Here is a 26,989-nt window from a genome sequence, read left to right as displayed (position 1 = left end):
CAGGACAATGACAACAATCAATGGTGAAAAAGTTTCTCCTTTGTCCTCCATTGACACTCCTCCTCACATTCCTTTTCCTGGAGCGGGCAAAAAGGTGGGACATTCTATGGAAGCCTGAATGGGGCACAGAAGGGATAAAGACTTGCTCCTCTTTGTTCCCTTAACCCAGCACTGCTGCTCTCAGAGAGACAGGGGGCAGGGGGAGGCTGCAGGGCAGAACCTTTACCCCCCAGAGCAAAATCTGTAGATCTGGCAATGACAGCTTTGCAAGGTAGTTCAGTATTATTGCTCCTGTACCGCAAACGTTGACTGAGGATTGAAGGAATAGGAGTGGCTTGAGTTCATGGCTAAAGTGAAATTTTGGATCACAGCCTTATGGGTTCAGACCTTGCCTTGGGTTAAGAACTTAATTTGTTCCAGAGGTCCGTTCTTAACCTGAAACTGTTCTTAACCTGAGGTACCACTTTAGCTAATGGGGACTCCCACTGCTGCCGCGCCACCACTGCACGATTTCTGTTCTCATCCTGAAGCAAAGTTCTTAACCCGAGGTACTGTTTCTGGGTTAGCGGAGTCTGTAACCTGAAGCATCTGTAACCAGAGGTCAGTTCATTAGTACTTCACAATTTCCTTGTGTCAATTTCCTTGTTTAAAGCTAGACTGCAGGAGAGTAAATATAAGCGAATTTTCTGGGTGGTACGGTTTTCTACTTGGTTGACTGATTTACAACAAGTATGGCATACATACTTAGCATACGTACATTTTTATCTGCCAGGCATTCTTATATGTGGTAGAATACACACAAGCTTATGACCTGGAACATATGAGTAAGGTAGCCTGTTTCTTAAATATGCAATAAACTGTGGTGATGCAGACACTTCTCCCTCACTCATAATACTATAAGAGAGGGCCTTCTAATGAAGATGAATGGAGGGATATTCGGGACAAATAAATATTTATTCACAAGGTGCATAGTTAAGATATGAAATTTGCATCCACAGGATATGGAGATGACCAGAAACTTGGACAGCTTCAATAGAGGGTTAGGCAAATTAATGGAGGAAAAGACTACCAGTGGCTACTGGTTATTGATAGCTATGTGCTATCTTCATGAGCAGAGGCATAAGGCCCCTGAATATCAGTGGCTGGGGAGCACAAGTGGGGAGAAAGCTGTAGCATTCATGTCTTGCTTGCAGGCTTTTCACCTGATTGACCACTGTGGGAAAAGAAAGCTGGACTAGAAAGGGTGATCTAGCTGGACTCATCTTAAGTCAGCAACAGGGAACAAGATCAAGCTTCCTACTCCACGTAGACCGATTACCTGACATCACTGTATCATCAGGTAACCCAACCTCAAAAGGAAAGAATTGGGAGCACATATTAACTATGTTCACCATTCTTTCCTTTCCTTTTTGCAGCCCAGCTTGTCCTCCCTGTGGGACTTCTTGATAGCGTCAATCAGCTGACTACATCAAGCCTAATGGCAGCTACATCAAGCCCAACTTTAGGCAGGAATCACCTGCACTAGAGGAACTCCACAGTCCAGCTAATCCCTGGAGCTTGCTGTGAGCACCAGCCAGCACTGACAGCAATCTTAACAGTTTAAGATTAGAACTGTACCTTTGTATTCACATCGTTATCTGCTATACATCTGACATCACATATGACATCAGGTGTGGGGCAGGTGGGCGTGGTTTGCAGAAAAAGGTAATTTTCTCTTCCTGGCAAGACATGTACATGCATATCTCTGGGTCTCCCCTGCCTTAATACACATGCATATCTGTGTGTTTTTTTTAATTGGAACTTTTAGGAAACACTAAAAGCAAGATTAGAAAGGAGGCTTAATTTAATCTTAACAATGAATTATTTCATTTAAGTTACAACAATAGCTGTTAGTAAATAAATTAAGTTTGTGGTTTGAGGACCCGATCCCTGCATAGTGGAATGAAAACACAAGGACACGTGATATAAGGTTAATGGGCAAGAAAAGGCCACAACTTTATTGATTACAGCAAGTGAAAAGGTATTGGCTTAGGCATTGGATTACGTCAGCTGGCTCCACCCACTCGGAGAGGGGTGAGTCTAAAACAGGGGGCTTTATTCACCAGTAGGTGGAGCCTGTTGATGCTAATCCAACTATAAGCTCTCCCCTGATGTCACCGAGGGTCGTGCCATGGCCTCCCGCCACGCAGGCATCAGACAGAATACACGACCGCCGGATTCCTTTAACGGAATACCCAAAAATTGAAGGCGTAGGCGATGGCCACACCTAGCCCTTCCACAAACTACAACACATTATTCCAATGCCTAACCTACCCACCAATACCACGAAAGTTGTGACGATTGCTACGAGGTAGGCAAAAAACCCAAAAAGCCTAACGCCAAATGGAAAAACTCCTACCAGGCCCCCCCGGACAACCAGGGCGACCAACCTAAGGTCCATAGCAAGGCCAAAAGAAAACTGAAACCCTGCTCTAAGGGAGTGGAGGGTGGGTGACTCGCAACGGACGACGAAAAGTGAGGCCGGGAGGCTGGCGCTGTAGCAATTTAGGCTGCTGTACACGGCCCCTTGAAGGCACCTGGTTGGGCGCCTGGCCGTGGGCGCCAGCCAGGTGAGTGGGAGGCAGGGGGCAAACGCCCCTTGCTTGGGGCGGAGTCCGGCTCCCGCCCACAACCACTCCCCTCTCTTGCAGGAGGAGAGTCTTTGTGTTTAAGAAGATAAACTTTCTGGAACAATTATTTGCAAAGTCATGGTTTTGGTACCTCAATCTGCTGCAAAGCTCCATTCCTATGACTTTACCACATTTCAGACAGCCTCTTCAGTCTAACCCTCCCTAGTCTTTTCTTTCCATGCATCTAAAGGTTACAGGCATCCATTCTCAAATTTATGCCTACTTTATGCCCATAGGTCTCAATCCAAACATCTCACCTGTTCCATAATGACTGTGCTATCCTTGTGCATGATCTAGCCATGATCATGATCTAGTGCATGATCTAGCCTAAGTACCATGCCCAATCCCCTATCTGATATGGCCTATCACACAGAAAATGAGCATATGCAAATCTCAACCCCATAAAAGGACAAAACCAAGCAACCTAGCTGAAGCCAGCTACATGAACAGTTAAGCAACGGCACATACTCTTGGCATCATCCTTCAACATATGCCAAGTAACTGCTGCCAGCTGAGCAATTGCTGCTTTTCATGTTTATGGAGAGACAGTTTGTGTTTGTGTGTGGAATTGTTCAGGTGAAAAATATGCCCTTCCTGGCTACATATAGCAAACATTTTCTGCAGGGAGCCGGCCCACTGTCCCTCAGACCTTGTGGGGGACCGGACTATATTTTTTTTGGGGGGGTGAACAAATTCCTATGCCCCACAAATAACCCAGAGATGCATTTTAAATAAAAGGACACATTCTACTCATGTAAAAACACGCTGATTCCCGGACCATCTGTGGGCTGGATTGAGAAGACGAATGGGCCGGATCCGGCCCCCGGGCCTACCCATGACATATAGGGTCAAAAATGAGGCTCCAATTAATTTCCATCAATTCATTCCCATAATGAATTCCTAAAAGATGTAAAATAGCAAAAGGTTGCTATTTTAACAAAGTGTTTGCATACATTCACCATCACTGTGGCGAAACAAAGAGACTGTTTGAAAGATTGACTATACACAGCAGTTGTCTGGCAAAGAGCTTTGGTTATGGCATTTTGGAACCAGGTTCAAATCCCCACCACTTTGTTTACGCCGAGGGAGGACAGGAGCGCTTGAGCAAATTGCTATCTTTCAACCTTGACCAACTGACCAAGTCCCTATGAAGCAAAAAGTGGTGATCTGAGCAAATGTGAGAAAAAGCAAGACAGAACAAAAAATTGTCTTACGATTTAATTTGCTATAAAGAGGCTAATTCACATTGATAGCTAGAGCTAGGCGCAAGAAACAGGACTTGCCATGTGCAGAAGCCACATGAAGAAATGGAACAGAACAGAAAAAAAATCTCTGCTGGATCCGGCCAAAGCCTGTCAGGGCTATACATATTGTCACCTGAAGCAAGGCATATTCTTGCTGCTTTCTTTTTACAGTACTGCATCTCTCTTTGTAGTCTTATTTTATATTATAGGTGCGGATTGCCACTTGAGCTAGTTTTAAAGCTAGCCAAACGAGTCTTCTGACACTTAGCAACCTCCGGTTTTTGTCTTTTGTTTCAAAGTTTTGCAGGAACAGGCAGCTAATAGTGTTCTCTTACTTTTAAGTGAATAGAAGCCAATTAGCAGATCTCAACTGAGTAGCGGAAAAAGAATGTAGAGCAGAGATGAGTCTTAAGCTTGCCATATGCAAGAGGCTCTATTTTTGGAAAAAGGAAGCGCTTGGTTGCTATATCGCGAAGCTAGCCAACTTTCATATTCTCCAGCAGCGAGCCTGTAATTAGTAGCAGTAATTAGTAATATCCATCCTCATTGTGTAATCAGAAAATTATATTATGTACCAACACACCCACATGCTTTCAAATCTCACGTTTCTCTAACAAAAGATAATTTACATGGCATGGAAATTCTCAACAGTAAGCTCCAGGTATGAAGGTTCACTGAGGGATGAGCTCTTAACTGTACACAGAATTTCCATCTCTCTCTCTCTCTCTCTCTCTCTCTCTCTCTCTCTCTCTCTCTCTCATTTTAAAAGTTGTGGCTAATCCTGAGAGATTAAATTTCAGCGGGACATTGTTGATATGCCTTCTCTCACTGCAGGTAATGTAGTTATTTGTCATTTCCCCCATTGCCTGAGAAGGACCGGGAGCAGCTGTCCCAAACGAATACTTTCAGGCCAAGAGAATAGCCCTATTCAGTTGTTCTCTGCACACACAAACACAAGTTTCCATTGCATGAGAGGGAGAGTGACCCTGCCCCTCCCATGCATAACCCATCACCATTCCTTCGTCTCTCGTGGTGCTGGGAGCCAGGGAACCTTCCCAGCTGAAGGAAGTGCCTTGTTTTATTTAAGACCCAGGAAGACCAGACTGTTAAATCATGTAAGGAGCTTGTTTGAGTTGAACCGCCTTTCTGCTGCAAAAGTTCAGCCCCCAATACACTGGGTAGGGAGGGAGGTTGCAGCAACAGGGTCATATGGGAGGGGCAGGACAATTTGCATCATAGAATCATCTCACCATTCACACAACATTAATTGCAGAAGGGAAGGGAATGATTGATATGGGATAGCAACTTCATTTATTCGTTTAAAGTGCACGAGAGAGAGATGGAGATAGAGAATGAATTATTGTAGTGGTGTCTGTTGATTACATATCTGCCGTCCACTAAAAATAAACGCTGTATTGACTTTATTTTGTATTTGATTTAGAGTTTGTCTGCTTCATTGATATCACCTTGATTTATTCTCAGATTGCTAGCCCTTAAATCCACCCCCTTTGTAAAACTACATGTGATATAGCTGAGCACTGGCTATACATTATATTTCGCTGATACTTTCATACTCCAAGCTTGATTTATGTATGCATTCTCTGATCATTACTTGCAATTCTACACTTTTACGACTCATGCACCTTTGTCTACCAGAGATTTGGAAGCAGATATTTAGAGGGTACTTTCCTAGGCTGAATACTTACGCATGTTGGGAAATGTCTAAGTTCTGAATTGGTCTGGCTTCAGAGAACAAATTTGGCTGCAACTGACTCTATGATTTATTAACTCTGCAATGAACAAAAGAGAGAATGCTCATCACAGATTCAGTGTAGCAGCAACCAGAGGAGCAGGAGCATTTGCAAGCAAACGAATCCTCTGCCAGAGCTTTATAGGATGATAACAGACACTATGCTGCATTGAAAGGATAGCACTATTCTCTGGACATGTGTGATATTTTACATCCACACGACAGATCTTGGATGGATTCCTCTACAGGTGGAAGAACTGCTCCAATGAAGATTACTGCATCCCAATCCGGCTTTGCTTTTGCAGGGGGCTGGGGGGGGGGGGCTCAGCAAGATACCCTCCAGTAGACCCCACTACTGCACTCCAGTTCTTCCTCCCAGAGAGGACAAGTGATGGTGGCTACTCACTTGCACTGATGTTAGCAGTTGTTCCACTGGTGTTTCACTAGCCCCTCGGCCTGCATAACTCTGGTGTAATATTGCATCCTTGACCACTATGCTACAGCAGCACTTAGACTCACATGATGACATAACAAAGGTAAGCCAATAAATGCCATAGGTAAACAGAAATCACAAGGGCTGATCAAATCGGTTGCTTGGATACTAACAAGCCCATGGTGGCATTTAGGAATTTGAAGTATTTCTCAGCCCTACACTGAACTGATGCCTAAAAAATTGATGTTGATGCCTCGGAATCTTGAGTATTTTCCCTGCCCTGCTGACCTCTTTTAAAACAAAGGTTTCCAAGCCCGTATTCTAAAGCACCCTTTTCATGCAAAATGGAGGCAGAGAGGGAGAGAGATAGAAATTAACTAGATGTATAAAGTGTAAAAAATGTAAACGCATAAACTAAAGACAGATGCTCAGTCAGGGGGTTGGGGACAAAGAGAGAAGCAGCAGCAAACTGGACTCACAATAACAAAATATTTGCTTTGAACAGAGATGCTTTGTAATGAAATAATTCACCCTGAAGCTTTTTAGCAAACTGCCTTGGGGCAAATAAAGGGAGAAGCAATTGGAAAGATGCTGCCGGAATAGAGAGAATTGCCCTCCCTCTTTTGCACTTGCCACTCCCCTTCCCTCTCCATTATTCAGTGTAAAGTAGACACAAGAACTCCAGATATGCTTCTCCCAGCATTAGGGAAGTAAGAGAGATTAAATGCTGACTGTGATAAGAGCATTTGTAACTAATTAACTAGCAGCAACACAATTTAAGCTTATTATAGCGGAACTGTGACCATCTTCCTCAAACTTTGGTCACAATACGAGTGTAAACAGCTTCTGGGAAAGGAATGCAAGTTCACCAAGGAACGAAGAGCTTATGTGCATTATCATTAAGCAGACGTCAGAAAGAATAAGTGGTGGGAAGGAGCTTTGGGATATATCAATAGTTTGAAGAGGTGGGAACCAGCCCATAAAAGCATATGCCAGAACAAATCTGCGACTCTTTAAACATGCTGCAAGGGTGAATAATCTGCAAGTAAAGCCACTGTAGTCAATGGAGGCACAGGGCTTCAACTAAAAAGTCAGGGCGATCAATCCCATGGTCTGAGTCACTGCCACAGGGCCACTCCCACATTCGTCTTGCTGTTGACAACAAAAATGCCCTAATCTGAAAAGTAAACCTTGGTAAGTGGAACTAAACCACTTGCGACCACCAGGGACAGCCCCAAAGGCTGTAGAAGCAGAGAGAACATAGGAAACTCAATCTGACCATTGGCTCATCTAGCGCAGTATTGTATCCATTCACTAGGGGCAGCTGTCCAGGGTTTTCACTCTCCCAAACCTACCTGGAGATGTCAGGGATTCAACAGGGACCTGGTGCTCAGCCGCTGAGGCTCGGTAGGCTGGCAGGTTACATGTCGAGAAACATTTATCCATTATTTTAAAGCTGTGTTAATTCAGATTCTCAAATTTAGCCATCTTATTCCTAAAAATTACATTCTGTTTCCCCCCTCATATGGGTCTTAAAGCAGTTTACAGAGAATTAAAATATACAACATAAAGAAGTAAATCATCAGAATAGCATTCATGGTGCAAAGACCTCCTGAAATAAAAAGTTTGAACCAGACAGCTGAAACTTAGCAGCGATGCTGTGTGCCTGTTTTCTAACGGGAGGGAGGTCATAGAGCAGGGCCCACTACACTGAAGGTACAACTACTTGTTGACTGGAGCCATCCTTCTGGTCCATAAAGGTAAAGGTAAAGGTACCCCTGCCCATACGGGCCAGTCTTGACAGACTCTGGGGTTGTGCGCCCATCTCACTCAAGAGGCCAGGGGCCAGCGCTGTCCGGAGACACTTCCGGGTCACGTGGCCAGCGTGACAAAGCTGCATCTGGTGAGCCAGCGCAGCACACGGAACGCCGTTTACCTTCCCGCCAGTAAGCGGTCCCTATTTATCTACTTGCACCCGGAGGTGCTTTCGAACTGCTAGGTTGGCAGGCGCTGGGACCGAGCAGTGGGAGCGCACCCCACCGCAGGGATTCGAACCGCCGACCTTTCGATCGGCAAGTCCTAGGCTCTGAGGCTTTAACCCACAGCGCCACCTGCGTCCATAGGGTACCACTAATAGTGCTCACCCATTTGATCTCAGTATTCAGCTGGGGGAAGGCAGTCCTTAAGATATCCTGGTCCTTAGTTGTTCAGGTCTTTGTACACTAGTTCAAAAACTATTACTCTGGCCCTGCAGCAGATGGGAAACCAGTGCAGGTCTTTTAACACCAGTGTTATTGTTGGCCATAGCCTGTTCCCATCACCACTCTAGCTACAGCATTCTGCAGTAGCTGGAAATGTTGGACGTCACAACAGCCTAGCATTGCAGTAAACCAGTCCTGAAATTACAAATGTACAGACTGCCTTAGTAAAGTTACCCTTACGCAGGAACGGCTGTAGCTGATGCTGATAAAAGGCACTCCTAGCCATCAAGGCCACCTGGACCCCAAGTGGCAAAGATGCTCATTATGGTGTTCTGGTTCTGGGAGGGCAATTCAGATGGGTGCCCCGCTCCTCTCCTGTCATTCTCTAAGTCTAAGAGTTGGTCAGTGAATGTCTGAAGCAGGCAGCCTCCTCTACTTGTGAAGGTTCCCCAACAATTTTGTCCTCATCGCCATTATCCGTCCTCATGTGTTCACTTTACTTAGAATCACACCATCGAAAGAGGACTACTAAAGTTTTCACTTTTGTGGCTTGACATATTTGAAAGATTATTATATACCGTATGTGCGACATACCTGGGCTGGGGAACTGGAGGCCCTGGGGTGTTTTTCTGGTAAGGGGGCAAATATGGCCCTCCGGACCTCTCTTACCTGGCCCTTGGAATTCTTCCCACCCCGTCTCTCCAGTCCACATCCCTTACTAGTCCTGCCAGTGTTTTTGCCTGGCTGGAATGTATACTTGAACTCTGATAATGCCTCTTGCTTGTTTAGGTGGAGGATAGAGAGGGGCACAAGTGTGTGGAAACTAGCTGCATGAAGTCAAAATTTACATGTGCTGGTCTGTAGATTTTGCCTTTGGACCCACCCATTACTGGCATGTGGTCCTTGGAAGGTTACTCAAGAGGAAATGTCAACTGGTTTCTGAAGACGCCCAAAACCACATAAATAAATTACTGGGGAAATGTTAATATGCAAGAAGCGAGCCCTTCCAACATTATACCTATATGCATTAAAGTGCATTCACCCATAATCTTAGAAAGTGACATTAGAGGAGGCCCCAAGACACTATTGACATCAGCCTGCAGTTCAATGGTCCAACTGCAATTATTTTCTTCAAATACCTTCTACAACTTTAATTACCTTATCCCAAATTAGGCAATAAAGTTGTTCAGGTCTCATAATTCTAGGGAACATCTGAGAACTTCACTAAAGGACTGCCACAACTATACCATTACGCAGCAGATCAGAAGCCTTTTTGTTCCAAACATGGGGTGATCTTGTCCAATCTTTGCAGTAGTTTTCACCCACAAAACCATTCCTAATGTATTTTGGGATTCTTCCATCTTTGGGGTGTCTGTTCTCCCATATCTTAACCAGGACCACCATGCGTGTGCATACACTACACACCTGTTCTCTGAAAGTTGATTCTTCTCTCATATTAAGACTCCCAGAAATACCAACATTCAGACCAAGTTAGATAAGATGATATAGCTTTTCACCCAAACTTTTAATGCAATCAGTAAAATCTGACCCAACCATCTCTTTTGCTTCAAAGGGTATATCATCTAACAATAGCAATGATGAGGGGAAAGTTGTGTACAAGAGAGAGAGAGAGCATGCAAGAAATAAAATGACTTCTTTTTCCACTGCTGTAAGGAAAGTGATTGGTGGTTTTTTTGTTGTTGTTTTTGGCTTGCAGCATATTCAGAGTTCTTTGGGAATAATGGACGATGACGACAGCAGTGGCAATAGACCAGGCTAGCCAATACAATTAAACTACATAACCAATCTATGTTACACCAAAGAATGCAATTGCCTATTAAAATCATCGCTACACACTGCACTTTGATCTTCTTTATGATAGCACTCCTTATCTGCATTCCATCATATCCACAGTAGGGCAGAACTACATGTCACAATGGCTGTAGGAAACCCTGGGGTCATACCTGCGTCTTCGTCAGCAAATGACTCAAGCACAGTAGCAACACAGGTGCTCATACACATCTTGCAACCTGCCAGTACTCTCATCTAGGGGCCCTTGGCCCAACTGGGTTTTCCGCCGCTTAGATGGATTTAGTATAGAACATGTAGTTTGGAAACCATTAATAGGTGCATTTGCAAGATTAGTTAATGGGCAATAGGCAATAATCTCATTCCAGATCAATTATCCTGACCAAACACAACTTTCCATTTCTGTAGCCATAGCAACTAGCATGAATTAAGATCACCATTCCATGCTATCACCCAATATTACACAATTATACTCTGTGTTGGCATCCAGAATAGCTACCACCCCCTCATTTCCTAATTATAGATTAACATAATGGTTTCTTCCAAAAACTTAGATTTAAAGGGTATGTAGGGGGTGGGGAAAGTTTTTTGCTTTTATCGTTCTTTAACCATGCTAATTTGAGAGCACAACAAGACGATTTAAAGGGAAATGAGTGCAAGTTATGTGATTTTGAGCAGGTGCTCCAACATGCATTATTAAGGTTGGCTACTGTTTTAAATCTGAGTCTAAATACAAGCAGCTGAGGTGTATCAAAGGTTAGATTATCTGGATTAGTGATTTTACAGGCATGATCAGAGATCACTTCAAAACACACAACATGCATGTTCAAAGTCCTCCTAAGTTCATTGCTGCTTCCTCCTTAGTAAGCATACATAGGATTGCTATGCTATGTAATCACTAGTCAACAGTTCCCTATATCTGTAATTCAATAGAAAAACTGCATTGGGTAGACAGAATGTACATCAAAAGCTTTCTTTCATGATTCCCTCGCAAATACATCTACAGGCACATTCAGAGTCATGTGTGGACACTTCCTCCGCAGCCAGTTTGTAACAGCGCAGAGTTGGCTAAACCCATTGACTTCTAATGAGTCTAGTGATGCACAGTGGCTTGCAGGAATTCAGGGTTCAAAACAAACACACACCAGAAGTGACTAGGAACCAGAGAGGGTCATGCCCTGTTGCCGTTTGTTTTAAGGACCAGAGCAGTTTCTTATAGACTTCCGCCCCAATCTTATATGACTTTCCTCAGACGACCCGTTATCCTCAACGGGGGTGGGGGACAGTCCCCTAAAACAAAACCAAGAACGTATAGCAGCGATGCTGGAGAAGCTGGTGGCCCCTCCAGCTGTTGCTGGACTCCAAGTCCCAACAGCTCCGAGCAGCAAAACCCACGATCGGGGATGCTGGGAGTTGGAGTCCAGCAGCGTCTGGAGAGCTACAGGCTCCCCTACCCACGACGTATAAGGCTGCCCTAGCTTAAGCCAGGGAGGGACTTGTAAGGGAAAGGGGAGAGAGAGAGAGAGAGAGGTAGGAAGATGGATGGGTTTACTCAGGGGAAGCAGGTTCGCCGACCGAGACATGTAGATCCCTGACGCGAGGGAAAGCCTGGGTTGGGTGGGGTGGGGTGGGGATGGCAGTCCTCCAAACCGTCCGCGCCTTACCTCGCCCAGGCACAGCAAGAGAGGCAACGCGAGCAGCGCCAGCCCCCTCATGGTTGCGGCGGCGGCGGCGGGGGGAGAAAGGCGGCAGTTCAGGAATTCGCTCTCGCCGCGACGGCTCATGTTCGCTCAAGCTCCCTCGGCGCAGTCATGGCAGAGAGACTCCCGCCCGCCCGCCCGCCAAAACAGAAAGGAGAAGGAGAAAGGCGGGGGACGGAGAGAGGGAGGAGGAGGAGGAGCGCCGTCCAGGTTCCTTGCGCAGCCGTCTCGGCCCCGCGCCTTGCCTCGGGCGGCGGCGGTGTCCCGGTGCCTCTTTCCTCTGTGGCGGCGGCGGCAGCGCGGGCTCCGGGGGAAAGTGCGCGGCCGTAGCGGCGGCGGCGGCGGCGGCGACGGGGTGGAGCGAGATGCACAGGCAGGACAGGCGGCGGCGGCCCGGGGAGTGCAGCGCGTCAGCCACCTCCCCTTTCTGGCCATTCATCGCTTCCTCCACGCTGCCAGGGGGCAGGAATCGGCCGGCGACGTTGGCAGCAGTTGAAAAGGTCGCTTTTGCTTTTTTTTTTTTTTACTGCCTGCCGCCGGGAGCCCAGTAGGAAGTTGTTCGAGCTGACATTCTTCTCCGCCCGCCCCCGTCCGGGCTGGGTGAGGCGGGCAAGCGGCGCGTCTCTCCCACCCCCTTTTCTGGAGCGCGCGGCCAATTTGGGAGGGAAGGGACGCTCTTCCGGGGTGGGGGATCCGCTCCTGGTTGCACCGCCGTTGCATTGGGGGAGCCTGAACGAGGAAGCGGATCCTGTGCGGGGCTGCACCGAGGAAAGGCGCGCTGCGTCGAAGGTTCCTGTTGAACTCGATGGGGCTGGCGCTTAGTTCGCGGGGCCAGAGGGCAAGCCTCTCTGGTCTACTCAGAAGCAAGTCTCAGCGATGCTGAGGGAATCTCACGCCCAAGATAAGTGTGCCGGCTGTTGCAGCCTCAGGCGCAGCAATCCAACTGTAGCACATAACTGCACTTGATGGCACGCTTAGCTTAACGTGGGAACGAGACCCAAATCAGGGACGGGGAAGCTGTGACATTTCGGGTTTTGCGGGGCTACAAATCCCATCACTGCTGGCTGATGGGAGCTGGAGCCCAGCAATATATGGAGGGCTGCATCCTTCCCATAACCTATATGTGGAATAGAGCTACGAAAGAGGGGGAGAGAGACTAGGCTATCAGAGATCGCGAAGCTCTTGCAAACTATTTTTAGCTGAGCTGATAACTGGTGGTATCAGGAAATCCTTAAACGTGCTCATAAACCATGCAAGCAGCTTTAAATTTCACTTCTGCTTTTTTGTGAAATAAAGGGAAGCAGGACAAATTAAAAGGGAACTCTGCAGTGGTGGGACATTTAAATGTCTTGCTTTAGCCCTGTTGCAAAGAGGAATTTAAAATACAGCATAGGTTTTTCCTGGCCTTTTCTTTTTTTACCACCCTGGCACATTTCATGTTTAATAAAAGTGTTCTTGGTGAAATGTGAGCAGCTTTGCAGCCTATTTAATTTGTTTAAGATGAATGGACTATTTGCATTCAGCCCATACGCTGAGCACAGAATACAGATGAAGCAAGCAGGCTATTTTTAATTTATTTCTGCCTGGTTTCCAGTTTCCACTGCCAGGCCCAAATCACCCATGCATTCTCAAGCACTTTAATAATAAGGAAAGTATTCCCTTTTGTTAGCACACATGTCCATTGTTCTCCAGCTTTGAAAGTCATCGCACATACTTCTAGCAGTATAGAAGACATTCCCCATCCTGTCTATCCAGGATGCTGGCCCTCATTGTTCAGCACCTAGACTCAGATGCATTTCTAGATATCCTTCTGGCCTGCCCATTATCATTCTGCACTTACACCACCTGTTGCTCCTGTCTCCAGTGAAACTGAGAGGCAGTCTTGACAGTTTCATCAATGCCATATTAGTTTTTACATTCAAGTATTGCTATGTACAGAAGTGATGCTATGCAAAAATGTACTTCTGAAGGAAGAAGCAAACAACCCCCCACCCCATAGCAGCAGGGAAAGTGGCCCTTCTCAAATGTGTATTGGGGGAGGAATGAAGGGGAAGGACTTCTATAGAAAAGGAGCTGCCCATATTCTGCTAGGACAAGGTAGTGCTCTGACCATACCCCAGGTCAACACAGCTGATTCTAAAGCTGTGAAGGTGATTCTACTTTTGTCCTGTCCATGATGGTCAGTGCCCCTACAGATGGAGTAGCATTCCCTCAATTTATGCAGAGCCATATTCTATATTGATCAGACTAACCCCATAGACAACATATGGTAGCTTAATTTCCTTTAAGCATTCCTTCTGTGACCTGTTGGTTATAATAGTGTATTGCCCTGGCATGCACTTTCCCAGCATAAGGGAATAGTAGCTCACTTAGTCTGGCCCACTCAACCCTGTATGCTCTGATTTTCATCATCTCCAATCCGGATGAGCTTCATGCCAGCTCTCCATGGGGGTGCAAAATATGCTCAGTGACTTGTGTGTGTTGTTTATTTTGTTGACATTTTCTTCCATCTAGCCATAGCATTCACCCTAGCAGGTAGGTTTTCAGCAAATAAGGGGACAGTAGGCTGCTTTGGTTGGTTGCTGGGCTCTGTATCTTAGAAGGAAGTGTGTGGGAGGTTAAAAGGGAGCTCCTGGCTCCTCTTGAGGTATCTAAGACATAGCCTCCCTTACTCAGAGGATGGAACCTCCCCCCATGTAGCTGCTGACCTTCGCTTGAGAAGGATATGCCCATACCTGTTCCCACTTCCCCCAAAATATGTCCTGGCACTTCAAACAGCATGAAAGAGCTGCCTTATTTGATTCTACAAGTGCTTTTAATTTGTGGTTCAGGTGGCCAGCCATTTAACACAAGATTTACATGCTAACAGCTTCTGTAACAATTCTAGTGCCTCCTTATCTGCATTGTAAATGGACTTTACCCACACAGGTCTAAGTACACATAATCATAAATGTGTGTGCTGTAAACGATGTAATTTACATGGATTCATAAAAGTGTTTCCTGTAGCTGCCTGGTTTTCAGGAGGAGGCTTTAACCATGTTTTATCGATGTTGCATTTGTAATAAAACTATGCCAAGTTGATTGAAAGGTAGTGTTTTTCTTGTTTGTTTGACTCTCTCAGACATGGGTAGTCAGTTTGTCCATTGAAATTAAGTTCCAGAGTTATAAGATCCAGCTCTCAAACAAGTCTCCATTTAGAGTCTTCCAATATCTTGTAATAGTCAGCCATGCATCAGTCATCAGGTGAGTAATATCCCTGTGGGAAAGATTTTGCCAAAGAGGGTAGCTTGTTTTGTAGTAAGTCCTGCTTCATGAAAAACCATTTTTCCAAAACCAAAAAGCTTTGGGTCATTACTACCACATGTGGATAAATGACCCAGTGACATTATAATTTCTTCAACACATAGCTGATTGGCAAAGTGTATTTGCTTCTTAACACCTGCATGACAAGCAGAAAATTAACAGGTGCATTCCTGTGTACACAAACTTATGTTTTCAACATGTGTCTTTTTCCAGTATTGAGCTCAGACTTGCAGCAAACTATACTTAAACCAGAGGGGATTATTAACTAGACAATAGACCAAGGCCTAGTATCAAATAATTTGCAAGTTATTATTAAAAAACCAAGAGGTTTGACTCTTCAGGTAGCATTTGAGACGACTTGCAAGTTTGGGGTTAAAACCATGAGGCAGTAAAAGAGGGATCCTAATATCAATTATTAGGTGTTACGGTGGTTCACAGGACGCTGGTGGCACTGTGGGTTAAACCACAGAGCCTAGGACTTGCTGATTAGGAGGTTGGCGGTTCGAATCCCCGCAACGGGGTGAGCTCCCGTTGCTTGGTCCCTGCTTCTGCCAACCTAGCAGTTCAAAAGCACGTCAAAGTGCAAGTAGATAAATAGGTACCACTCCGGAGGGAAGGTAAATGGCGTTTCCATGCACTCCTCTGGTTTGCCAGAAGCGGCTTAGTCATGTGAGATGAGCGCCGCAACCCCAGAGTCGGTCGCGACTGGACCTAATGGTCAGGGGTCCCTTTACCTTTAGGGTGGTTCACATCAAATGGATGTGTGTGGAGCTAAGTTATGTTAGAGAAGGTAGAATGGAAATAGTGCTGGGGCAGAGTGGCTGGTTTGTTTGGGGAATGATAGAGATGGGAAGACAGAAGCAGAGAAGAGAGAGAGAAATTAGGAGAGCAGATATTACCTCACTTGGAGCGAAGGAGGAATGAAGTGGCTTCTTCGTGGCAGAGATGTTTCTGAATTGTCTTAGGCTGCTTGCCTGCTACTGGTGGAGAGCAGAAGCTAAAAAAGTTCCAGTCAGTTACAAGTATGGCTGGGAGAGAACCCTGAAATCCTTTCCAAAGTCTGTGTCACAACACGTTAGTGTGTCGGCTGCAGTGTGTAGGTGTGTTACACAAACACTCCCCACACTCCTCTTGGGGCTGGAAAGGGTTTCGTTTAACCTCCAGTTTGCTAGTAAAACTGAATTACTGTGTCGCAAAATCATGCATGTCCAAAAAGTGTGTCACCAACATGAAAGGTTTGGAAAGCTCTGCTGTAGACAGTACAGTGGTACCTCTGGTTAAGTACTTAATTCGTTCAGGAGGTCCGTTCTTAAACTGAAACCGTTCTTAACCTGAAGCACCACTTTAGCTAATGGGGACTCCTGCTGCTGCCACGTCGCTGCCACGCGATTTCTGTTCTCATCCTGAAGCAAAGTTCTTAACCCGAGGTACTATTTCTGGGTTAGCGGAGTCTGTAACCTGAAGCATATGAAACCCGAGGTACCACTGTACTGAGCTAAACAGACAGATGGCTTGACCCGCCATGAGGCTGCTTGTTCCTGTGAGGATTGGGGCCCAGCAATCTATTGACTGCTTATGGGCACGTATTAATTTAGCACAATCTACCTCAAAGGGTTATTTCAAAGATGGAAATGGGGGAGGGGTGCCTAAGTCTTGGACTCCTAGGAGAAAAAGCAAGATACAAATGCAATTTAATATTTTTGCACCATATAGAGAAAAACATGCAGAGAGCCAGGAAAACACCCCCCACCCACCTACCCAGTGGCTTTAACAGTGACATTACACAGCCCTGATATTTTACAGCTCCCCACAAAAAGAAAGTTTGCTAAGCCTGACAAAAGAAATCCCCTGAGCATACACTGTTTCACAACTCATAAAACAGCAAAGAGAAGAAGCAAAAGGAAAATTTGGTAAAGTGGCACCCACCTGTCCTTAGAACTCTCTGTTCGTCTAGTGATTCAATAATGTTGCAACGGAAACAAAATGCAAATGGAGGCAGCGAGGGAGACCTCATCAATTACCTATAATTACCGTATTTTTCGCTCTATAAGACGCACCAGACCACAAGACGCACCTAGTTTTTGGAGGAGGAAAACAAGAAAAAAAAATATTCTGAATCTCAGAAGCCAGAACAGCACAGTGAAAGCAGCAATCCCTCTTGCTGTTCTGGCTTCTGTGATAGCTGTGCAGCCTGCATTCGCTCCATAAGACGCACACACATTTCCCCTTACTTTTTAGGAGGGAAAAAGTGAGTCTTATAGAGCAAAAAATACGGTATTTTCAGGGTTGCCCGCCGACCAACGAGAACAAGCCTCTTCTGCTCTTGTGCCTTTAGCTGACATTTAATATGCACAAATCAGCAGATGAAGTTTTATGTGACTTGGAGATAAACTGTTAATACCCCTTACTCTGTGCAGATCAAGCTCCTGTTTAATGCATAGCTACAAGACCCAGCTGAACAGTTGGCAAACCTAGGGAATTAACCGAAATAATGTAAAATGCAGAATCATTAGATTAGCAGAAATACATTTTTTACACTTGGGAAGGGGAGATGGCCATCATATCAAGGTAAAATCTGGGGAGTAGCATGTAATGGGGTGGGGTGGGTGGGTGAAGGATTATTGAAAAGTATTCCAGTGGCAAGATTCTCTAAGACTGGAATAAGGAACTTGTGGCACTCCAAATGTCCCAGCATCCCTGACCATTGGCCAGGGTTGATGAGAATTAGATTCAAAGAGTGTCCAAAGAGCACCACAGTATGAAATTATTTTACCCCAAAATCTGAGGAGAGGTACACAGAAATGAAAAGCACCAAACTATTTACGCACCCTTTGCTTTGAGTGAAACCCACTCATTCTAAACCACAAGACTTTTTAGAGAAGCTCAATATTGGGGGAAAATAGAAATTTTCCTATCCTGCGCAAGTGCTGCTGCTTTGTTCTGATCTTTGCATATTTTGTATGAGGGGAAAGAAATTCAGGAAGTTAAAGAAATGCATTATCGGAGGCGTCCGCACTATTTGTAAACACCCATGATGGGGTGCAAGGGGGGCTGCTGAGGGAGGGGGCAATTCATCTAAACTCTGGACGGAGGCAGCTTCTGGTTTGGGGAGAATCCCTCTACTCCCAGAAGCCCCTCCTGTGCCATGCACCATCTCACAAAGTTCAGGAAGCGACCCCCCCTCCCCCGCCACAACTCTCCAGCAAGGCTTTGTAAGAGTGCAAAGAGTTGCAGAAGAGGGAAGAGAAATTTCTTCCTTCCATTGAAAGTAAAAGCAGCTGCCTTGGCCAAACAAAAAAACAAATCAATACTAGATATCTTTGTTAGGTCACCCAAAATTTCACAAAATCATGTTCAATTGTTTGAGTTCCCCAGAACTTGGTGGTAAATGAAAGGAGGGTTTGCCTTTTGCCAGACTGAAGCCAAAGCATTGAGTTTATTGAGCATTGTGCATTATTTTGTTAGTGTGTTGCTTGAAGCCTCAAAGGAAAGCAGATGTTTATATCAGTATCCAGAGCACCAAAAACTGTAAAGAAGAGTGCATCAAACACAGTTTCCTTTGAAACACCATATTTCCTCTTTTGGAGAATGTTATCCTGTGCATTCATCCTCCAACAATTTAATTAAAAGAACAAGTCAGGGCTCCAATAAAATTTGGTTTTATGATGGTCCATCAGTTCTTAGTCCTCCAGAAATGCTTTCATTATCTATATTTGTTTTCTATCTATCTATCTATCTATCTATCTATCTATCTATCTATCTATTTATTTTAGAGCATTGATATTCCTGCTCTTCAGCCCCAAAGGCTTCCAGAGTGGACAAACATGACACCCAAGAGAAAAGGGACAAGGAGAAAAGAGGAAAAATGCAAACTCAGGCACCAATTCTTACATAGTAGTTTTTATAATGCCCAGCTGGCAATAAAACAGTTCAGAGGTAGTAAGTACACGGTGGAGCTTGTCTTTTGGCGAAGTTGATGGATTTCTATTTGTATGACAGGCTGGATGGGGATGGAGGGAGTTGATTGATAATATATAAGAGTCTTCAGATTATGACTGTTTCACTACTATAGAAGTCATGAGAAGCAGAGCCAATGAATTCTCATTTTGTCTCCATCCACCTCCATTTTTAGTGGTACAGTGGTACCTCAGGTTACATGCGCTTCAGGTTACAGACTCCGCTAACCCAGAAATAGTGCTTCAGGTTAAGAATTTTGCTTCAGGATGAGAACAGAAACCGTGCTCCAGTGGCGCGGCGGCAGCAGAAGGCCCCATTAGCTAAAGTGGTGCTTCAGGTTAAGAACAGTTTCAGGTTAAGTACGGACCTCCAGAACAAATTAAGTACTTAACCCGAGGTACCACTGTACAAGGACAACAAGCAGCCAAAAGAGGAGGAAGGTGAGAGCAGTGCCAGCCCCCGAACTGGTTGTCAGTAAGAAAGCAGGCAGGTGGAGGGAGGCTGAGGGAGGCCTGAGGTTGGTGGGGCAGCGCCCCATGTACCCCAACACTCCAGCCTCTGCTGATCCACCCTCATAGTGAATCCATGGCTGAATACCAGTCCATTTTGTAAAAGCAGCAGAGGATCTCCATGAAGACCAAGATGCTTATTGTTGGCTAGCCCTTGATGAACTAGAGTCCAGTTCACGAGCTGCATGAAGCATTGTCCTGCTGCATCTGATGGAACGGACTCTAGTCCATGGATGCTGGTGTTTTAGCCTTCCAAGGTACCAAAGGCTTCTCCTTTTGCAGCAACAAGCTAACCCAGGCAGCTACTCCTCTGAAATTAGATCAGTTTTGTAGCTAACGACACAGTCCACTTGACTCAGTAGTTCCGAGAGGGGAGTTACTCATCAGTTCCACCTCCGAAGCCACAAACAATAATCTTGTATCGTTTGCTCCGCACGTTCATCAACAGTTCACATTGGCTGCTTGCTATCATAACCACAAAACTCTTCTGGAAGGTTAAATTGACCACCACTTCCTTTTCTTCTGGTAAACACAAGGCATGCGTGTGGCAACCTATGTATTAACCCTACTGATTTCCACAGGCTAGGCATTCTTAACAGAAACTGTATTGTGACCACCACGGATTGCAATATATAGGACAGTGGAAGATTTTGAAATCTATATGTAGTTTAGCCTGGTCTATAGTTAGAAGTTGAGAAACTCGAAAGCCACAGAAAGTGGTAGGTGTCAGTTAACACAGTGTGTTCAAAGTTAATATTCAGTCAACACACCATTGGTGACAGTGCAATCCTGGCCATGCCTACTCAGAAGTAAGTCCTACTGAATTCAATGAGGCTTGCTTTCAGGTAAATTAGGGTTGCCATGTGTCCTCTCTTTCCAGGACATGACCTTTTTCCAGGATTAAAATTTCTGCAGATTTTAAAAATTTGGCAAAATGTCTAGGTTTTTTGTTTGTTTTTGTTTACAGTGACCCGATAAATTTCTTCTAGTGCATTAGATTCAGATCTAAGGCACCTGGCTAAGCTGGTCTGCAGCAGAGAATCACAACAGAGCAGCAACTAGCTCCATACTGTCTAAATCCCTGCTCTTGTGGCTGAACTCAAAGGCCGATGGCTCAGCTACAAGATCTTGGAGGAGGAGTCTGGGAGGGCAAGAGTTAACATCCTCCTGCCCTTCAGGAGAGTCCATATGCACATGTTAAACAGTGTAATAAATTGTTCTGTGCACAGTTGTGTTCACAAAGATGTGAGCATGAGCCCAAATACTTTCATATGGCAAGTGAGGGAGCAATATGTATTATTATTATTTTGTTGGTGAAAGTTAAGAACACTGCTACTAGCAATATATCGCAGCTTCTATAGCCTACAAATAGTAGGGGTATTTAAAATGAGAATCGTCATAGCAATCTGTAGTTAAAAGTAAAAGTCGGCAAATATGTCTTCTTTTTTGCTCTTCAAAATATGGCAACCCTAGTAAACTGGGTTAGGCTAAGGTGCAATACTATACTTGCGGGAACGTTCAACTAAGTTTTCTTCAGAACAGACCCTCTGAAATTAATGAACTTAATTAGTTTCACTAGATCTACTCTGAGTAAAACTTAGCTGAATACTAGTCACTAATTTTAGAACTAACAAAAATGTGCTGGAATTGTACAGCTGTAAATGCATGTAAATTCTGACACCAATACCCCCAGGGTGCCTAGGGCTACTTAAGAGGTCGTCCATCACCATTTTGGTAACAGTAGCAGAGATGACAAGTAACACTGCTCATTTTCTTCTCTTCTCCTATAACATTTAAATTTTTCAAAAGTAAAAAAATGTAAAAGAAAAGCAGAGCAATTGATACAAGTGATTTAGGCAGATGAAATTAATTTAATACTTTAATTTAATACTTTTCCATTCCAGCTGGAAAAATGAGAAACCCAGAGAAGCAAAGTTGACAAATCCTACCATCCCATTCCCTACCCATCATGCACTTGATGTGCATGTAGAATGAAAGCACTTCCAATGTTCTCCACACAGACACAGCTATTTTCTCTTCTCCTCCGCCACCCTAGACACTTTTATGTCTCTCACTCCTTCCTGAAAGTTGTTGAGGACTTCTACTGCACGGAAGACTCTGAAAGAACTTTTTTTATTATTAACAAGAGACGAGGCTAGTAGGTCAAAGCAGCACATAAACAAGAGGTTTTTTCTTTTAAAATCAGCATACCCAAACAAAGAGGCCCATTGAGTGTCTAAATTATAATATGGGAGACTCAGTGTTCTATATTTTGTCTACAAAAGCAGCTGTAACTTTCCAGTCTAAAAAAATAAGTGGGGGGAAAGTGGAGGGGAGGAAGCCTGGCTCCCTTTATAAACAGTTCTGCAGAATTCAGATGCATTTTGCGATAAAAATAGAAAATAATGCTATTCATGCAATGCTATGAATTTTATGGATCATTTAATGGCTTATCAGTACAGAATATTTAGGGAAAGAGCTCTGGTGAATATGTAATAGATTACAGGGGTGTGGAAGTGTCCCTCTTGTACAGGCATCCCCAAACTCGGCCCTCCAGCTGTTTTGGGACTACAACTCCCATCATTCCTAGCTAACAGGACCAGTGGTCAGGGATGATTGGAACTGTAGTCCAACAACAGCTGCAGGGCCAGGTTTGGGGATGCCTGCGTCAAAACAACGACCCAATGTTATAAGTGTTCTGCAGCATATTAAAACAGTGCATGTTGACCTAATAACTTGAAATGCCTTCACTGTAGGAGTTCCCCATGGTTTGGATGCTTAGTCTTGTTTTCTTATCCAGTGATTTAAAAACCTTCCTGCTTCAGATCAAAGTCAATTGCATGTTGACACAAGCTCCACAAAACCTAGAAACTGCAGAACCTGCAACCAGCAACAAACTGGCATGCGTCAACTTGCAAGAGGATCTTTCTAGTAATACAGGAAGACTTAAGGTAATACAGGTCCAGGACAACATGGGGCATCTTTGATGATCCTCGGTGCTCCATCCTCTCCATGTGGATTTTGGAAGACCAAGGGAAAATGTGAATAAATTGCAAGTAAGTACAATTTGTGGCACTGCATAACCTCCTTACCGATCATGGGACATGTCTTTCAAGGCATTTGCCTTGGCTTTCAGCTTCCTGGCATTGTTACGGATTGCCGTGAAGTCTGAGGAACCACATCTACTGTCCTTGATTCTCCAGAAGCACTTTTTAAGGTGAGGATGCTGTAGGTGAAAAATTATTTTCAAAAGGGAGCTCATCTGTATTGAGCAGGGACAATCATGAGTATTACAGAATGGCAGAAGAAGTAGGAGATCATTGCCCAGGGCTCGGCCTTTTCACTGTCAACCACAGCTCTGTCTCCCTCTCCCACCTCCTTCCTCTGTGGTTAAGCTCTGCTCACAAAGAACAGCAAACAAGACACTGCAGTCAGTTGCTGGGCTGCAGAGTTGCACCTCTCCCTCCCTTTTATCAATGAGCCTTGAGTACATCAAATTTCTTGGTTTCTTGCCGGATTCTCCCTGGTGCGGAAGGCACTTGGTACTCAGTCCATTCTGGCCAGTCCAAGTGGGAATCTAAATCGCTCTTCCCATTCGCCCCTTCCTGTGTTGCTGTCATGGCAGGAGTCACCAGAAGGAATGCAGTAGCCGGGCTAATGTTAAACCGCTGAAGAAAATGCACAGTGTCGCTTATTATTTAATAACATTGTTGTCTTACTGTAAATGGTTAATTGTGTTATCTGGGAAGCAATCCATGCCAGCTTGACTATGTGGGTTGCTGTTTAACATTTTGTTGTTATTTTTACCTCGTTCCACAGCACCCTTCATTCCTTTACCATTTTTTCCTCACTAAGCCCAAAGCATTTAATGCCTTTTATTTTTTTAAAAACATTTTTATTGCATTTTCAGTTTACAGAAGAAAAAAGAAGAAAAAAGAATAATACTCCAACTTTTAAAATACATTTTTAAGTTGTTAACTGGACTTCCCCACACCTCCCTCCCCCTGCGTTCTTTACAATAAAACATATCAGCAAATTATTACCTTGTTTCGTATCTTATTTATATCTTTCAAAATATTTTACTTCTAAATTTAAAGTACCTTTTATCCAGTGTTTATACCTTAAAATAAAGAATATAATAACCTTAAATTTCAACTTTTTCTTAATTATAACTTATCTTCCTATTTTCCCGATCTAGTTGCAGGAGCTAATTTCCAAGACATGCAGATTCTTAACCTTCATACAACTTATATTGTTTTTGCAAATAGTCCTTAAATTTTTTCCAATCTTCTTCCATTGTCTCTTCACCCAAGCATTTAATGCTTTTTAAAAAAATATTCACAGACACAACAAAGGGAAAATCAAACGTCAACAGGTATTGCAGAATGTATACAACATTTCAAGTTCCTTTTTGAATCACTTTCCCCCAATATACATTTTTGTACACTATTGGGGGTTGTTAGAATAGCATTACAAAATTTAGAAAAGTGAGTTCTGAAGGCTAGCTGCGTCTTGGTTCACCTCATTTTGGAAAGTGCAAAACAGGTAGATTTGCACTGAAATGTGAGCAGAATGGAATTTATCTCCCATCCATATCTGCAAATTGAGCATCAACCTGTTTTAATAATCCCCATTTCTGCCATTAACTGATGGCTTCTCTTAATGAACGCTTCCAGCCTCTCGCAAGCTATTTTTAATCGTATGTCTATGCAAGCCAAAAGTAAGTCGCAGTGTATCTGTTTTTTGGTTCACTGAGCATTCCTCACGTGCAACACTCATAAAAGGATATCAAACACACAGAGGGATGGATCCAAAATGCAAAATGACCTGTGGAGATTAGAGCAGGGAAGGCTGCAGGAAACGGAGAGATTTGGCTTTAATGAATGTTAAGCCCTACGCCCACTGAAAGGAAATGAGCAGGACTGACTTGTATAAAAGCAGAGCAAATGTAGCTAAGCAGCCTCCTCAATCCCATTAAAACAGGCCTTTACATTTCAGCCATCCCGGGGGTCAGACCCTCATCACTTCGCATACTTTGTGCAGAGAGCAATGGAAAGTCAGTCCCTTCGTAGAAGAAGAGCATTCCTTTTTAAATAATGCAGCATATCAGTGGGCTCATGCAGTTAGCAAGATGTGAATAGCATCAGAGGGTATGTTTGGACTGGAGAAATACTTCATACTATTTTCTGTCTAGCACATTAAAAAGGATTGTGATCAGGGCTAACAAACCCAAACATTTCGTGGGCTTTTTCAACCCACGTGTCTGTGCATCTTTTCTGCATAAATGGAATGTGGGCAGGGCAATTCAGTGCAGTAATCATTTTAAAATTTAATGTGGCTATTATTATTACAGATATACTAATAATGAATAGGAGGTATTCAATAAATACCTTGTATTTAGATCTTGTGATTTATACAGTGGTACCTCGGGTACAGGTACGACAGAGGACGAGATGGTTGGACTGTGTTCTTGAAGCTACAAACATGAGTCTGACCAAACTGCGGGAGGCAGTGGAAGACAGGAGTGCCTGGCGTGCTCTGGTCCATGGGATCACGAAGAGTCGAACACAACTAAACGACTAAACAACAACAACCTCGGGTTACAAACACTTTGGGTTACAGACTCCTCTAACCTGGAAGTGGTACCTCGGGTTAAGAACTTTACCTCAGGATGAGAACAGAAATCGCGTGCCAGCAGCATGGGGGCAGCGGGAGGCCCCATTAGCTAAAGTGGTACCTCAGGTTAAGAACGGTTTCAGGTTAAGAACAGTCCTCCGGAACAAATTAAGTTCGTAACCAGAGGTACCACCGTATGGAAATGGTTTAGTTTGGTTTCATATTTTTAAAAATGTTTTATTCATTGTTTATTACTACTTTTGTTACACTGTAGTTATGTATTTTTTATGTTGTAAGCCGCCTATGGCATGGTTGGAACTGTGGAAGGGCAACACACAAATAAAATTATGTCTGTATATAAATGATCACATGACTGGAACAACTTCCACTTACACAATGGGACTTTCCCTCCCTTTCCTTCCCCACATGTGCTTTGTGCTGTCCCCAGATCTGCTCTAGAGGGTAGAGGGGAACCCGTAGAACCCCTAGAGGAGGAGAGGGGGATAATGTTCTGTTGTGCAAGGAGAAATTATTGTGCCGATTTTAAAGTTTGCCTTAGTGCTTAGTTAGATTCTAGCCAATGTTCTTTTTCTTGTTTGGCTGTGTTGTTGTTGTTTTAATGTAAACTGCTGTGAGTTGCCGGGAAAGCAATGTGTAAATGTCACAATATTTTTTAAAAAATCTGTGCCTGCTTTAGTGCACCAAACACTGTATATAGCTCATGGTGATTTGTGCTTGAGGCAACCAGTGTGTATGGCAAATATACCACTCACCCTTAAAGGGGGAAAAAGTCACAGGATTTAGGTCACTGGTGTTCTCTTGATTCATATTAAACTGACAAATCTTTGGATGGCACTAAATGATGGCTTCCTAGTCTTCTGGAGAGTCCGTCATGGACAGTATAAAGTAAGGGTGGAAAAGAAGGGGCATAAATATTTCCTACCCAAGCCCATCAATGGGACCACAGAGCAGCAGTTTTCATTGAACGTGTCCTTCAGTACTTTGAAACACATTGGCATGGCTTAGCATACTTGCCGCAGTGGCCTTGAGTGGTCCTCAACAGTAGAGCTCATGCTTTGTATGGAAAAGGTCCCAGGTCCAGTCCCTGCCATCTCAAAGTAGGTTTCAGACTCCTGCCAGAAACCCCTGGAGAGCTATTGCTAATCTGTGCAGAAGATGTACTAGATGGACTAATGATCTGACTTGGTATAAGCCCATGTTTGTTGGCATTCCCATGTTTGTTGATTTTGTTTTGGCACAGGTAAGCTAGTAAAAACCTGTGTGTCTCTCCATCCCAGCATCCCCAGGTATAACCTGAAACCTGTATAGCACCTAGGAGAACCTAGTCTTTGAATTCTGCTGCCTCTTCCCACTCTGTGTCTCAAGACTGAAGGTGCTTGCAGAGGACCTTCTCATTCTGATTTGTTTGTGTCAGGAGTCAGCTTCACCTGCTGAACAGCAGCCTGAAGGGGGAGAAGGAAGAGTGATTCCACCTGCAGCTGATCAGCCTTCAAGGACACAGAGGAGAAGGCGATGATGAGAGCCAGCTGGCTTCAGCCTTCTTAAGCAGAACTTCCAGCAACAGGCAGGTGCTGGAATCAATGCTTGTAGTTCCTAGTCCTACCTTGCTGCTTCCTGCTCATCTTGACCTTTGACCCATAGAACCACACAGACTGCTGTTCTCCTGACCCTAGGACTGGACCTGACTTTGTACACTGACTTTGCCTCCAGGCAAGTACACCTCAGAGACTCTTCCAGTTGGCTGGCCTCCAATTCCACTGTGCTCTGCACATTGTTG

The 26,989-nt window shown here is 44.3% G+C and overlaps 2 protein-coding genes across 2 annotated transcripts in view; both read right to left on the bottom strand.

Moving 5' to 3' along the window:
• Positions 1-12,047, bottom strand: part of LOC310837366 (receptor-type tyrosine-protein phosphatase eta-like) — an 81,944-nt gene extending 69,897 nt beyond the window's left edge. Inside the window, exon 1 of the mRNA XM_083723877.1 lies at positions 11,771-12,047. Coding sequence (XP_083580003.1) covers positions 11,771-11,890 — 120 coding nt within the window. The 5' untranslated portion in view covers positions 11,891-12,047. The remainder of the gene's footprint in view (positions 1-11,770) is intronic.
• The window catches only part of TMEM86A (transmembrane protein 86A), a 217,064-nt gene that overhangs the window by 15,524 nt on the left and 174,551 nt on the right, over positions 1-26,989 (bottom strand). The window lies entirely within an intron of this gene.

Source organism: Podarcis gaigeae, assembly GCF_964106915.1.
Source record: "Podarcis gaigeae genome assembly, chromosome: 1".
Taxonomy (NCBI): domain Eukaryota; kingdom Metazoa; phylum Chordata; class Lepidosauria; order Squamata; family Lacertidae; genus Podarcis; species Podarcis gaigeae.
The sequence above is the reverse complement of the archived record's forward strand: the minus strand, read 5'-3'. Positions and strand labels throughout refer to the sequence as shown.